General features: G+C 36.1%; 1 protein-coding gene across 1 annotated transcript in view; it reads right to left on the bottom strand.

Annotated features, from left to right (window-relative positions):
* Positions 1–3889: 3889 nt before the first annotated feature.
* Positions 3890–16870, bottom strand: part of LOC574567 (retinoic acid receptor alpha-A) — a 59684-nt gene continuing 46703 nt past the window's right edge. The window contains exons 5-9 of the mRNA XM_011682238.2: positions 11591–11745; positions 10248–10454; positions 9009–9213; positions 8121–8279; positions 3890–7426 (exon numbers count right to left, since the gene is read on the bottom strand). Of these exons, the coding sequence (XP_011680540.1) occupies positions 7335–7426; positions 8121–8279; positions 9009–9213; positions 10248–10454; positions 11591–11745 (818 nt within the window). The 3' untranslated portion in view covers positions 3890–7334. The remainder of the gene's footprint in view (positions 7427–8120; positions 8280–9008; positions 9214–10247; positions 10455–11590; positions 11746–16870) is intronic.

Raw genomic sequence — 16870 nt, 5'->3', positions numbered from 1 at the left:
TAGTCTTTATAATGGTATAGGACCCTGAAAACGATGATATGATTCGTCAATAAGGTACCAGCAGCCAAATTGTCTTTGTGGGCATACCCACAATACAAGGCTGTCTTTACGAGGCAAAACAAATTGATATCAACTTCTGATGTTTTAATGACAATTCAGACAAATTGATTTTACTATATATATGCATCACAGCACATTTCTTTTTCCTGTATGCTCAGAAACCACTCATCACTGATCTGTTCATAATGGTAAAGAATTTTTGTACAGGGCGTTTTTTTTAAATATTTGCATCTTGGTATAGCCCAAGACCACAACAATAATGAATTCTTTGAAATCAAGACCAAAGTCTCGCCACAACCTTGCAGGTGACAATAGGATAGGACTTTAAAAAAATGTAAATTATGTCACTGTCTGGACAGGCAAATTAATGTTCCTCTTTTGAATGCTGTTTTTTTCTCTCTTCTACATTGTATGTGTGGGAATGAAAGGATGAAGCGTCATAAAGCAATCTCTTATTTTTGAGAATACAAGCAGTGTATAGGACTGGAAAGATCTGTGGTTGGAAAGAATGAGAAAGGACACTTTATGATAGAGAGAGAGAGAGAGGGTAACATTGTATGCATGTTGAGAGCGAGAGAGAGAGAGAGAGAGAGAGAGAGAGAGAGAGAGAGAGAGAGAGAGAGAGGGATAACAATGCATGCATGTTGAGGGAGAGAGAGAGAGATATATATAGATATGGAGGGGGGATGATAAAATGACACAAGAAGGTAAAACACATGGATACAAAATGTAATGTTTGTGATGCTAATATTACTAGTTTGAAGCTGGATTAACGGGCTTAAGGACAAATGTTGATAATGATGTACAAGTATTTCTTCCAGTCTGACTTCCTCTTCAGTCCGTTTGAAAGCCATTAAGTCTACCGTACTAGTTTCCATCAATCTCCTTTCATCCCCTTTCTCCCTGTCCCTCTTAGTAGCTTCCTGTATGTAGCTCATTCACCAAATATACAAAATTGTTAATTCCTTCACTCTCTTTCAGAACTACTTCTCTCTCTCTCCCTTTCTCTCCCACTCGCCTGTTCCATGTTTATCATACCATATCATCTATGATGGTCAGAATCATCTATTCATTCTTTTCGTAATTATCCTCTTTCACGTCATCTCATTTGATTGTGATAATTATCAGGATTGAGGTTCGATAACCAGACATTTCCTCCAGCAACACAGGCTCCAGTCATATTTGCTCCAGACTTTATCAAAGATTGAGGGTTAGGTTGGCACTTGGGGTTAACCAAAGAGTTGGGTTGGGTACATTGTTTGGCCCAGGAGTGAAGTAAAATCCCAAATTGGGTTTTTCATGGCCATCCTAATTTCCATTTTTCCTACTGTTCTTTCAATAAATTTGTACTGTTCTATATGACATATCTTTAACACTCGTACAGTGTATATATCCATTTCATGTATTAACCTATGTATTTTTAATGTATTTGCTGGGATAAAAATAAACGAATTGAATCGAAGTACACTTAGTCTAGGAATTAACGAAACAGGTAATTGTCTCCAAGCCATGTGTACAAATGAAATAAACTACCATTTTGTATCCTTATCTTTTACTTGCTTGTGTAACTAAATACATTCTCATTTCTTTCCGATTCCCCATATTCTTGAGAATTCAGACACAAGCCTCTCACAAATTCTTTCATTCCTCACAAATTTATTTTAAAATCTAAATATTATCATGAACAAGCATCACAAAAAAGCAGTTGACAAAAGGATCTAAATTACAATGTTTTCCTCATTTTTTTTATTGTTCAAAAATGTAAATTTTTTGCTGGTTACATCCATGGCTTAATTTCTCACCTTCTAAATGAGTTCCCTTCTCTCACTCATTTTTAATTCTTACTTAATTTTCAACAACAAAATAAAGCACTCTTCCTAACCCTACAAGAATTAACAGTCTTAAATATGAACATATCTTTAAAACACAATCTTAATTTATCCTTCATCAAAAAGGATGATTTCTCCCTACACTCAAATTACTATTTATTATGTGAGTGATGACTGTATAGCGAAAAAACACTCACTAGATATACAAAAAGTGAACATATATAATTTACAAGAACATAGAAGAATGAAATGGCCATATTACATACAACAGATTTCAAAATATACTTTCAAAATATATATTCAAGTGAAGGAAATAAGACAAAATGAGGGTAAAGTATGGGAGAAAATGTTAATGTGAATAAACATATACATTGTAAGTTTAGTTTACAATGGTGATGTATTTAAAGATGGAGTATTACAAATATCTTGTAATTATATCAGTCACATGAAGAAAGGAACATCACAGATTATCAGAATTGGATTGCATCTGAGATACAAGCATGTATCCATGACGTATGGCTGCATGCATAGGCTTCATATGTTGCTGCTTTTGCACTGTTTTCCAAATTATTGATCTCACAGCCAAAATTCAACAAAGACAAATGAATGAATAAAAGTTCCTTTGAAAGATTTATACAATCCATTTTCATTTTGCTGCAACCTTTTCATGCTGCCTTTCAAGAATAAGTCAGGTTTAAACTGGATAAAATTTGATTTCCTCAATTCTTAAACCTTCTTCTCCTTTCTCTGTGTGTGACTGTTAGATTACTTTATATTTACAACTGAGTTAGAACATAATGCTGATATACACATGTGCTCTCCTTTCCTCTCTCTTTCTAATCATTATCACTATTTAGAATCTTAAAACTCTGTAAAATAATTTCTCTCATGCATTCTGGATTCAGTTTTTGGAAGAAAGTACAAGCATCAATTGGTTTTATCTCTTGCATGTCCTGAATGTCGTAATACTAGTCTAACTTTTCAGTTCCTATTTTAAAGCTCCTTTCATGGTACATGATAAATACAAGCATTTTAGATATTAAAATCATATCTCAAAAAGAATAATAAGAAGAGCAAAATCATAAATACAGTACCTAATCTTCTGAGAGCAAAGAGACGATTTTCGTTAAGTTTTCTGTCTCAATAATTTCAGTAGGTATATTGATACTGTACACACCAGCTGCGTAGATATATATTTATTTGTGCCAATTCTTTATTTAACACAATGGATAACAACTTTTAAAAAGGGTCAAAAATTTGTATTCCTAAACTAATTCGTTGAAAGTAAACTACTTGCACATTCTCATATTTCAAGAAATCTGTTCTTTAAAAAAAAAAAAAAGTTTCCAGCTTTCATGTTTTAAAAAAGGTAAAGAAAAAGTGATGGCTCTTAATAGAATGTCATAAATTTAAAACTTGTAAAATATTCTTTCATATTTTTTCAATTTAAGCAAAGTTATAACTCTCTCAGTCTTTCACAAAGATGGTGCGATAACAAAGTAACATTTTGTTGATGTTGTAATACATGTACTTCCATGTATACATCATCCATAAAATATTAGGATTTTTGCTGGTATAACTATCATGGTTACACCTTCTAGCAGTATTATTTATTTCTTTTCTTATAGAAATTAACACCCCCTCTGCTCCCGCCCCCTCCCCCCCCCCCAAAAAAAAAATATCATTTATCATTTTATATCAATACATAGAAATTGATAATACATCAACAGAAAATTTGATATATTAAACTGCTTTTAAAGAAAATGAAGTGTCTTAAAAAGGTGGATATTAAATTGTTGTCTACTGCAAACTTGGGCAACAAGTCAAGTAGTTTCAATATTAGATCCTTATCACAATATATATATATTTCCAAAACCCAGAAACACTAGTCTTTATACCAATACATACTCTTAATACAATTTCATCTTTTAAAACTGACAGCATACTAAAATGTATGATCTTAGAAATCATGGATATTTTACACAAACAGATAGGGCAAGTACGCTTTGAAAGCAAACTACAACTTTTAATAAAAACATACTAAAATCTGTTAGTTTTTTTTATAAGGCTTTAAGCCTACGGCTTAGTACTGAAGGCATGAATTACATGTAGTCTAAAGGTTCAATCTTTTTATGTCATTTTCTTGATTCAAAATGATAATTGTTCAGTCTATTTTTAAATCACTTCATGAAAGATTGTTCTTACAACGAATCATGCCTTATTAGTAATTAAACAACTTTTGCATGTAGGGAAAATGTTAAGAAGCAAGAAGCAAACGCAAATGGGGTTTATACGGTTAAAGTAAGTGGCAAATCATACTCCAAATGCTCTATACATATCAACAAACAATAACAATAATACCATCAAAAACGAACACAATCGTCACACTTTACATGATCATAAAAATACTCCTCGCATATCTACAACTTGTTATTTCAGTTCAATATTAAAAAATGAAGAACATATTGTTTATTTTGTACAAATCTCTAAGTGCCAGCGCCAAGCGAAGAATTAAATCGAATTACAACTGAGACGAAGGAAGAAAGAGAGTGGAAAATATCATTCTGTATAAAATTTGATCATTTTTCAAATACATAAACATGTCTCCTAAATAACACCACATCAAAATTCATATTTATGCAAATTTTGATTCAGAAAAGGGGGATAAACCTATGGAATACATATATATTTTCTATCCAGAATTAAATAGCTGGTAGACAATGAAGAATCCTAAATCATATCGCTCCGGCAATGTGGATCTGTAGTAAAGAGAGTTATGAGTGTCTACAAGAACATTGCTAACAAGAGATGCCTACAAATGTGAAATAGCACTTTGATGAAGTTGAGCTATAATTTTCACCAAGCAACCAACATACCAAGGTATTAATGGTATAAATACTTAAGTGTTATTGCTGAATGAATGAATGGCTAGAGCCTGTTCATATGTACACTTTTCTTTTGTCTTCATGATAATAATGTTCCATGATGAACAGTTTCTGCATTGTACAGACTGTGCACAACCCTTTTATACAAGTTCATTCCAAATTGTTATATAGAACATCATAACTATCAAACTTTTGCCCATGCAGGTAGACTCTGCTACTCACGAAATGTCTCTAATGGCATTGAGTGTATTGAAGATACAGTTGCAGAACTGTCATCAAACTGTTCTTGCTGCCTGACATGATGTTCAATAACATAGTAGTCTGTACCCAGTTGACAGGCTGCATGGTCTGTACAATGTTATCAACGTGACAGACCCTAACATGATGATATACTGAGGGAATACAGTGACAATGTGTCTGACAACTATGTTATGGCAGTGTAAACAGATTCATTAAAAAAAGAAACAAAAACAGAACAATTATCAGTGTTTCAGAGTAAATTTCGTATCGAGATAAAATGGCAGTGATTTATAGCATACGTTGCTTTTACCCCTATCCCTCTCAAAGACCGATAGCCTCTGCATTGCCAATTTGAGGCATGGCTGATTTCTGAGAGAGAGAGTGGGTGAAAGTGGGTGGAGAGATTTCTAGGCAGCAATGGAAAAACTAACAAAATTATTTATCATTCTACTCTCCTTCCTCGTAATAGCACCAGTAATTTTGAAGAATGGTGGAATTTTTAGTGTGAACATAATATTCCTTGTTTGCATATGGCTATAGAGATGCATGAGGTAATTGGTAACCAATCTGACAAAAACCCATCCGTTTTCTTCATTCTAGCACAGATATATCAAAATAGAATTTCAGATGATCATGGAGTTCACCAACTTGCTGATTCCTGTGTTATTCTCAAATTGTAACTTTCTTCAATTTGACAATTAAAAAGTCTAAAGCCATCAATAACAATTTAGTGTCACACTAAAAATTCCACTATGTATTTCACAGAGAATCATACATGCATACAATATTATTAATCACAGAAGCACTCTTATGTTCACAGCTATTGAAGACTAAATATGATTCACTTTAGAATGGGGTGGGATGGAAAGAATCTTTATACAGAATATTGGGCATATTTTACACTCTATGTTCATGCTAGTGTTAAAAGGAGTAACAAAGTTTCATAAACTTCATCACAACTGTCTACTTAATGATTTTGATTCTACACTTTTGTACACCGATAACTTTTTTTCTGATTTTCATTTCAAAATTGTCAGTGAATGAATTCACTTGATTTTTCAAATAGAAATATCTAAGAATCATACAGCTATCTAATTTTCAGGAAGATTTCAAACGATGAAAACAAGAATCAATTGCAATCAAATATGGTAGACTTTAATTGGAGAAGATTTGTATACATTCCTATAATGTTCATTTTTTTCTTCATTTGCTATGATTTGTTTTGCATCAGAGTGAGTGAACCCAAAGAAAATCACATGTAATACAAAGATTGACTGTAAGTGCACTTCATTAGAAACGAGGGGAAACCCCTTGTTCTGCCAGTAATGTACAATTGACACCATCTGACTCAACAAGGGGTTTTCCCCTCTGAATTCAACATGTACATATGATGTAAATTTGATGCACACATGATTGATTCCAACTACAACATCAAGATGCATAGATATAAAAGGAGGATAGAGTTCCTATTTCATCCATCAATCACAAGAGGAGGGTGAAATAATAATTTCTCTCTGTTATAACACAAGTTCCTGAACAAAATACCTGGCACAAGATCCACATTTGAAGTATACATGTACAGAATCAACTAAATCAAAGCCTTCATACCTATAATTTCATTCCAGCATGAAAAGGATTTGAAATACAGCAGAATGGGTCCACTCATAGATTTTTTAATCAATAACTTTTCCTCTGCACTTTCTATTCCAATCCAGTCTCGCAATTATATGGCATACTTCACAAAAATATATTTATGATAATAGTAACATTTAATGGTTGTTGCAACCCTTCTCTACATCAGCTCACACACAAGCTCCCTCGCGTTCAAATCTTTACTTGGGCTAAAGAAAAATGAACATGTAGAGCAACTATTAAAAGGCTGGTCACATATCACCGAATGACAACAAAATTGTTTATAGAAAAGGTATTGGATAATGGTGTTACTAACTGGTTTATGCTAAGAAGCTTTCAGCACCTATTTTAAGGATCCAATAACTTTTCTACATAGATCAATTTCATCGTTATCAAAAGTGTCAATGCATGACCAGCCCGTTATTTTGTATCCTCTCTCTCTCACACAAGTACACATACTCGCAATCACACACACCCACATACACACACTCACACATCCACACACTCACTCATCCACTGTATAAGTCCCCTCTCTATGCTTTGTAACTTTTCTCTTATATGGTACAAAGCAGTGACAAGGGAAAGGCAGCTCCTGATTGGTCGGACATAAAATACAAAATTAACATGTGATTTGATTGGTCGGTTTGCTCTGTTGTTGTTTACTTTTCCTTTCAAAGCTGCGCGATGGCTACTCGTCGTCATTCTTGTCGATCATCTCCGAGATGAGAGCTGGCATCTCCTTTACAAACTCCACCTTCATGTCGAATACCTTCTCTGCACCTATAAAAGCAAAATAAGAATAAAATATATTATAAATATATACATATATTTTATTTTCAATTCTATTCTGCTTTGGTTTATGTGAGTGAGCAAATACCTTACAAAAATTTAAAGACAAACACGACCCTTACAAAGAGACACAATGGAATTTCAGGTGTTCAAAAAATTAACGGGGTAATTAGTAATCTTGAATGTAGTGCTCAAAAGGCTGAGCATAACATTGAAACGTAACCATGTTGAGAACTTACTTGGAAGAAACTGTTATTTTCTTATGTGGACAAATATTGTTTAATTTGTGAAGAAAAAAAATCCCTCTTCCTAGATTGGGCCAACTCAAGCTTTTCTACATAACATTTCAATCAGCTACTAAGAACACTTTACAACACTATTTCATTAAAAAAATCCATTACTGTAAAGTCCATTTTATTAGATGACATGACATTTACTTTAGGCTCTATTTCATGAAGGATATAAAGGTTACGTTTAACATCGCATTTCAGGTTTAGATTACGTTTCGGTTGAATATTAGGGTCAGAGTTAGAGTTAGGGCTGCTTATAGTGTTTGGTCGGAGTAGAAGTCTGGATTTTGGTTAGACTAGAATATTAACCAAAGACCCATTGCAACTGGAGTATATGTCATAAAATAACATGCGTCTCATGCATGCTATCATCGTTCTTGATGGGTTGTACTTACTCTTGACGCTGATACAGCGTAGATCGGTGATCTTCATGAGAAGCTTAGCGAAGAAATGAGACTCCTTGGGCCGACGCTTGCGGACGTACAGTCTTAAGCCTTCTAGCAGAGGCTCTTGCATCTTCTCTATCCTTGGAGCATCCTCCAATCCAGTCCGGTCTAACCAACGAGAGAAAAAAAGAAGAAAATGAAAAGCTTGTTATCACCAACTGTATATAATGGATATTTGAATGTTTTAAAACAGAGATATGGAACCATATAATTGCTGTGAATCATTATCATCAGAGATGTGGGATTATCAGCAGGTCCTGAAGACTAGAGAATGTGAAGCTATCTACTCTGAAGAAAAACAAAATGTAAGCTCTCTCTTTCTTGTTTTATGTTAGTTTTAAAGAATGTCATAGAAGCCTGAAGATGATTACTCTTCAAATGCGCCGATATTCAAAATATGCCAAGAATTAAATGGGGACAAAAATTTGACCAAACTTTGTTTTACATGTGTGTGCGTAGTCCGATTTAACATTTCCCTTTTCAGTGTACGTGACTTTCAGCAAGAATTCTTATAATTTTGATGACTCCAAATCCTCACAGTATACACCAACTTGTATGCACTACAAATTCAACTTCTCCCTGATCACATTCAAATACTTCACAATGTAACTGCTTGACCAGAAGTCAACTTTATCTTTAAGGAAAATGCAAAATTTGATTTCGATTTCCAGTCATAAATATCTTGATAATCAGCCAGACAATCAGCTTGTAAAAGTCTTGGGATTCCTGACTGACTTAAATGTTTATAATCATGATTGCAGCATGAGCCAAATCCAGGATTTTGTTTCAGAATCTGAGACAAAGCTACCGGATCCCTTCAAGTTGTCTCTTTCTTACCTTCACTGATGAGACAGATAGCTGATAATAGAGCAATCTCAGTCTCATCAATGTGCATCCTGGAGAGAGATGAAGCAAAGGTGAAGATCACATCAAGAAGACTACCAAAGCCACCAGCCTTGAGTTGACCTTGAGTTAGGGTCAGTCCAGTGGTGAAGGTCACACTGGCATCTTGAGGGTTGAAACGGGAACATATTCTCAGGATCTAAAGAGAAGATAATAATAATAATAATAATAATAATCAGTTTTTATATAGCGCTTATTTCAATGACTAAGTGCTTCCAAACTTGGAGATAATTACCCCGCTTTAGCTGTGCTGCCATTACGGCGCTCTAGCATTTCAAAGAATTAATTCCTGCCAGGTACCCATTTACATCACCTGGGTTGAGTGTGGCAAATGTAGATCATTGTCTTGCCAAAGATAGGGACATAAAAGATATGCATGAAAACAAGAACGCACAGAATAACCATTATGGCAGGGAAGAACATGAATGTTACCTGAAGATTACAGAATACTTTGTCTTCTGATATATATAGATCACTGAAGTTAATGCTCAAAAGAGCCTCACATCTTACTCATTTATGAAGATATCATCTTGTTACATTACCAGTAGATCATACACGAGCACATGAGAAAATGGTACACTCAACAACAAAATTCTGCAGTGTACCTAAAGAATAGTCATGTTCAGTTCTCTATTAAAAGATTAAAATGGATGTGACAGTTGCAAAAACAGTGACCAATGTGTGAATAATGATATTAAACTTCTACAACAAATCTCAGGGAAATAATAATGCCTTTAATTTTATCGGCAGCTATTGTACAATGTGTTTGACCTAAGAATGGTTATTTTTTCTAACTAAAAGATGAAGTTATCTTTATTTTGAAATTTATGCCCAGAGTATTTACTTTAATGCCCAATTTTACCATGCACTCGTACATGTATTTCAAGTCTAAATCTTGCTCTCGAAAATTCATTCATTACAACTGTTCAAAAACGTGGTGCCACATAAGTGGTTGAATACTGTTAGATTTTAAAGCCCCACTGTACTACTTGTAGCTACTTGCTCCCTCTATATAGAAAGCAATGCCTAATCAGTGAACATTGGTCCCCCATGATCCTCTTTTTCTTATGTTAATTGGGAGCGGAGTTGATGAGATAGCCACCTGTCAGTGACCACCCTGGGTGGTCTAATCCCTCCTGGCCAAACTAGTACAGACGATCTTTAAATACTTACCATGATATCAAGGCAAGAGGCTTTGAGGAGAGTGATCTGATCTTGTGTACTCAACGAGAGGAAGCCAGGCAGTTTCTTGGCGAAGTCCACCACCATGACGATGGCCCGTGATGACATGTCAGTTACATAGTCGAACATGACCATGTCAATGTCCTGCCCCTTGAAGTTACTGACGGGATGGTTCGGGACCCCCTCCTCCTCATCATCCTGAAGGGAAACAAAGAAAGAAAAGATGGGATGAGTGTCGTGCCACAGAAACAAACCGATTGTTGTAAACTTCAATCTAGAATCCCTAGTTATCCCATTCGTGCTCTGCGGCCTCTTCATTAAAACACTCTCAGGGTGGCACAGAAACAAAAAGCTGGTAGATTTCATCAATTACCTACTCCTGCTCCTCTTCTTCACTTTTCTACATTCATTACATTGTCTCTACAGCTATCTAAGGAGGGCACTGGCCTATGTATTGCTCTGACACAATGTAAGGAGGTATTACTGGTCTTAAATTCCAAATCTATACAGAGTGAACCCTACACGAGGTCTTCAATGGAAATGTTACAATTTCATACACTAAATCTAGGGTCATTTAAGGTCACAGAGTTCCAGAGTCATGATATTTTAATTTTATCAGGATCATTTGCAACTTTCCCCTGTGAAGTGCCGGTGGTTGCTCGGGAAGTCCTATTCCTAATCCTCTTACGCAAGGGGAGTCGGTCTCTAAGGTAAATGTACATAGCATTAACCACAGAAAGGAAGAAGGTGGATTTTATGCACCAAGCGCTCCCTTAAAACCACTTCTTGCCCTCTTTTCCCTCCTCTCCTACACTCAACATCTACAAGTGACTAGAAGCATTCCCACCCCTGCACCTAAGACATTTTAAAAATAAATCATTCCTTTTACACAAATATTAATAACAGTAATGAACAAAATTTCCAATTTGTATTCAATTTTGAGGCATCCAGTTAACTGAAAATATCTCATATTTATCACTTCTTAGTTGTCATGAATATTGATAGATAGATTTAGTGGTCCTTGTATAGAAGCATTTAATTACTAATTAAAGCAAATTAATTACAGTCTTTGATCTAATCCTTAAACAAAACTTGATACCTGTTTTTTTAATTTTTTAATCCTAACAATGAGACTCCCTTCACTAAAGGATGATTGTAATAGTGGCCTTTGAAAGATGCATCCTTTTGAATTTGAAATAACTGAATTGCATGGCTTACAGAATCACATTAAAAACAAAAATGTTACAGCCATCCTTCCAACCACCCGCTCCCCAACTCTAAAAGTTATACCCCCCCCCCAACCAAACCAGATCGGCAATATTCCCTGAACTCACCGCATTGTGGATTGGGTGTAGTGGTCTTTGCGGGAAGGTGTCCCTGTGGGCTCGTAGCACTTCCTGGAGGATATCTTCAATTTCGGTAGGAATTACCAGGCTCTCGGTCACCTCATCATTCTTCTTTTTCTTCTTATTCCTGTCGTTCCTTACGCCTGCATGTAACGTGGTCAGGGAGGAAATGCAAAGAGACAGAGAAATAATCATTGGTTAATCAAGCTGTTCGCTCTAATTTGTGTAAAGGGGCATTCCTGCGGTGTCTTAATTGCACCCATGCAAACGTATCTTCAAAAGCGTTACAGAAAGGAACCTAATACTGCTTTGAAAGTACATCATCGTGAGTTCGCTGGATGGTTTGACACGCTACAGAGGAAGTTATCTCCTTCGGTTTGTGATACTTCAGGATGCTGAGGCCCAATCTGACGGTCCTTTCGTGAGAAACAATCCTTAGAGGGGAAATGCAGACAGACAGGGCACGTAACGCTGAAGGGATCAGCTATGATGTGTGGGGGACGACACATCAAGATCATAGAAGAAAATATCTTAAGTGGTTTCTGTCTTGCTTCATTGTCTTTTCATAAATGATTGCAGAGATGACAAATGTACTGGGAATAGATGAAATTGAGTTGAGACATATGGAGACCATATGCGAACTTTAAGATGTAGGGAATTGATCAGTAATAAAGAAGAGAACATCAGGTGAGCATAAATGTCACAACAAATATTCAATTTAATACAAAATATTACAAAGACTAGGCATAAGATATAACATATTCTTTTCTCTATATTGGGACACAAAGGCAAAATAAACAAAATGTCTGGGGTTGACAAAGAAAAGAAAATGTACAAGACATGAGAGAATGTAGGCAATGATGTGAAAGAGGAAGAATTTGCTAGAGAGAATAGAAGAAATATAGCAAAAATGTATGAATAGAGAGAGAGAGAGAGAGAGAGAGGGGGGAGGGAGGGGTATGATTATGAGAGAGAATAGAGAAGCAAGGAAGAAACTTCTTTGCATGAAAACATGTTGTAGTCCTGTAGCAAAGATCATTGCATGCAACCCAAGAAAGACTTGAATAGAAAACAAGATTCAAGTGATATCAGAGCTGCCTACTGATGGCTCATCTCTGAACCATCCAGTAATACCTTCCTATCTTACTCCATCCAACCTAAGAGAAATAATACCGTGGTTTAACGTCTCCCTATCCTTTTCATTTATCAGCCACTGCAACATTATCCTCCCTGCCTAGCTGTCAGCTGCAGTTCAAAAGTATTGCACTATGCTAGCATTTGCCTTGAACTCCAAACATTGAGAGAATATTGCTATCATGTTACTCTGCACTGTTATGTACACTCTGATCAATGCCAGCCAAGACAGATAGCCTGTTTCCAGGTCTTTGGGGGGAATATTTGATTCACATGCCACTAATTCTTTCCATACACTTGCATGATCAGACACAAGGTTTGAGGCCTACGAGAGACGCGAATCTAAACTAATTTAACCCCTGCTGCGATGAATCTACCCTGCTCAGTTTGGCTTAAAGGTACAATTTATCTCACAAGATATAATTATTCAAAACTGTTGGCAAGATAAAAATAAGAAAATCAACCACAAAGGGAAAAGTCTCATTGAAATACTAAATGTTATATGGTACTACAATGTTTGGTTACTGTGCATATAGAAAACAGTAGAAGAAATTGTTTGGTATTAGAGTATACTCTTTATTCAACATATTAAACAAATCACTTTGCTTGAATATTTCCAATAATGTTTTTCTATGGATTTTAAGTTGGGCTTCCATGCACATGTACATCTTTGTATAGTACTACTGAAAACTTTAATGAGAAAACGTAACAAGTCACTTTAATTCAACTGCTATTAATCAAAACAGATATAGACGGTTTGAAAGCTTGATAAAAGGCTAACGTCAGCAGACAGAAGGAATGTGACATTTACAGCTGTTGTCTGCTTCTTGTCAGCCTTCTATTCGTACACTACTTGTAAATATAATCACTGTTATTATGTACAGACGAATAAATCAAACATATTAATGTATAGATTCGTCGGTTCATTATATCAATGATGATATGTCCATTATGAAACAGTTCAGTCGATGAAAACACTACAATACAATGGGTGATGCCATTTCTTATATGTCAAGGCTTTATATAACTTTCACACTTTGTGCATGTGCATATTTTCCCATTTCTCTTTTCAATTTTAGTGCTCTCATTAGCCTCTCATTAAGTATTAATCCATACATATTATAAGATATTTCATTCATTACTATGTAATTGGAAAAGGGAGGTCTATGAATCTTTAAAAGTAAGTTTAACCTAACCGAAAAGGGAGCAAAGTAAATCCCTCGACCCTAGATAGAGATTTTGACAATCTTGGCTTGAATATAAGGCAACTATGTAAACTCTCACACTGCACTATTAAATAATAGCCATGTGAGGGCGCCAGACATATTGAGTTCATCTACCTCTAGGCCAGAATCCTATAAACTCTCAATCACCTGCATGTGTATTTTCCCACGTATGGACAGAGAACTCTTGAATCCGTAAATTCAATGCTTATTCCAATATATATCACTTTAATTAATATATTTTCAGGTTTTTCACACTTTCTTCAAGTTGACTAGACGACTAGACAAGCTAAGAGACAAAAAACGAAAACACTTGAGGCTCTCTTACGCTCTGATGTTCTTAAAGTCTTGCTCTTGAACTTTATCTCACTCTGCTTGACTTATACATTTTATTTTATTTCCTTCTTTCTTTAGTTTCCCCCATCACAAGATTTTCATTCTACACTGCTCTCCCCCTGCAAGCTTCATAGAACCCATTCTATCTTCATCTACACTATCCCTCTTTCTTTCTATCTTGCCTTCATGTCGTCATTTCTTTCCTTCTCTCCTTCTGACCCCATCCCTTTTAAAATCATTGCTTCCTAGTCTTTTCTATCTTCCTTGTCTTCTCTATCTCCCTTCTCTCCTCCTGAGAACCTCGACTCTATCTTTCTCATCCCACCTTTTCCCCTTCTCCGCCTCCTCTTGGCGTGACATAATTATCATCCTAGTTCATAGCCCTCTCCGTCTCCTTCTCTCCTCATACGATCACGGTAGAATTACCATCTCTGGTCAAAGCCCTCTCATCACGTGTCGCTGCCCCCCCCCCCCTCCTCTCTTGGAGATAACTTGGGTAGAATTATCATCTTGAGTTCAAAGCCCCCATACGATTGCTTTCCTTATCTTCCCTCTCTTCCACTCCCTATCTCTAGTTCTATTTCTTCTCTTCTTTCTCTCATTCTCTCCCATTCTCTCATGTGATAGCCTGATAACATTCATCTTGGTAGCTTCAAAGCCTGCATCTCGCACCTAAACCCAGTCAACTGGAATAACACGCACATTTCTCACTAGACGTGACATGAATATTTCATTCATGTTTAACAAATGAGCTCTGCCTGAACCATAAAACCCAAGTCAACCCAACCCAAACATCAATCACGAAACATGGTTTTCCAATGTATTCCGTACCCCCCATTAGCGTAAATGATTAAATACCAGCCCTTTAAAGATGCTTTCATTCTGTTAAAACATGTATTTTTCATGAGTCTAAGCTGAAATGTATTCTGGTTTATTCATTGGGAGGAATGCACATTTGTGAATGGTCTCCATGAAGGACATATCCAATCAATTCCCAGGGACTTCAATTTATTTCAAAAAGAAAATGGCCTTGTTGTTAGTCTCAATGAAATGATCTTCCGCCTACCCAATCTATCTGAAATCTTCACTTCTAAAGCTCATTTTTTTAAGTCTTATTGATTTCATTTACAAAGCATGCTTTCTGCAAGGATAGCTGAGTATGTCAACCAATGCTCCTTATTTCAGACTAAACTGCAATCCTATAGAATTTCTTTCCTATAGATGCAAAAAAAAGCCTTGCATTTATAGATAGTTCAGAAAAGAGAAGTGGCACAGATGAAACCTTTATGTTCATAACCATCTATTTTTCCCATCATGTTAATACTTCAAACTCCCATAATATTCCAAATCATGTGAACCCCATCTTTGCCAACCACCATCGTTCAACACACATCATCCCTTCTCCTCCAGAGTATACGCATGCTCTTGGAGTGTGCTTTGAGTGTGCTTCGTTTCTTATGAATGGATAAATGTGGTTAGCATCTCATGGCTGCTTGCCAGGCAGCCAGCCCAGGCTTCAGACAATTTATACAATCTACCGGCGGTGGGACATTCCTACACCAATCAATAACATTGCAATAAATTGGCAAGACTGCGGCGGAGAGCACACAGAGCCTCGCCATGCTTTCTCATATCTCGTCTGGCTTCACGGAACACGTACTCCCAGTACATCTAGAGCTCATTTAGAATGTACGCATACTCCCGGGCACACTACGCACACACCATGTCCAATATACAGTCCCTGAATATACAAAGTCTGCAAAGCGAGCGTCTTTCAATATTAATATGAAATGGATATTTTGCCTTTCTTCAAGAGTGTCTGTATTAATATCTGACTTTCGTCTCTCTATTTCTTCACCTTGCTTAATATAATATAGTCTAAAGCAGATTTGAATGCCAAGATGTTTAGCCCTCTGTTCAAAGTTGATTGGATACTTTACCTCTTTAATTTCTAATAACTAGAATCACTTTAAAAAAGGTATGGTTGTCATTACTAAATTAAATGAAAATTTATATAACGTCCCCCCCCCCCCCCCAAATGAAATTTCTTCTTGTCAATCAAAGTAAAACAATCAGAAAAAATAGGGGAATTAGTCAAGTAAACATCAGTTATATGAGCATAATATCCCCATCCCCTCCCCCTCTCCTACACAAAAAAAAATTCTGTCTTGGGGAAAGGCTACTTGGACTTTCATGAATGATTAAATGTATGGCTTGCATACTTGGATGAGACAAGCGTACGAGGCAAACAGACAAATAAACGCACATGGAAAAATACACACGCTGAAATTGACATGCTGCCGAGGGCACTAATCCGTCCCCACTCCCAGGCACTGCATCAGTTATCAGAATAAGGGCTTCAATACCTTAACTTTTTCTATTGCATCACACTTTGCTATTCAATGTGAAGGAGGTTACGCTTCAGATGCATCATCACAGCGTATGGAAATGGCGCCAGTGAGAACATGCTGATAATGATTCCTCAAGATTGGAAGGAGGGTTATATCACTGAAGAGAATCATTGACAAATATTTTCTTGTCCTCCCTGTATGTTACCCTACACTTAATAAATGAT

The sequence above is a fragment of the Strongylocentrotus purpuratus genome, unplaced genomic scaffold (assembly GCF_000002235.5).
Source record: "Strongylocentrotus purpuratus isolate Spur 01 unplaced genomic scaffold, Spur_5.0 spur5_scaffold_7, whole genome shotgun sequence".
Lineage (NCBI taxonomy): Eukaryota > Metazoa > Echinodermata > Echinoidea > Camarodonta > Strongylocentrotidae > Strongylocentrotus > Strongylocentrotus purpuratus.
Note: the sequence above shows the minus strand (reverse complement) of the source record. Positions and strands in the feature narration are given on the sequence as shown.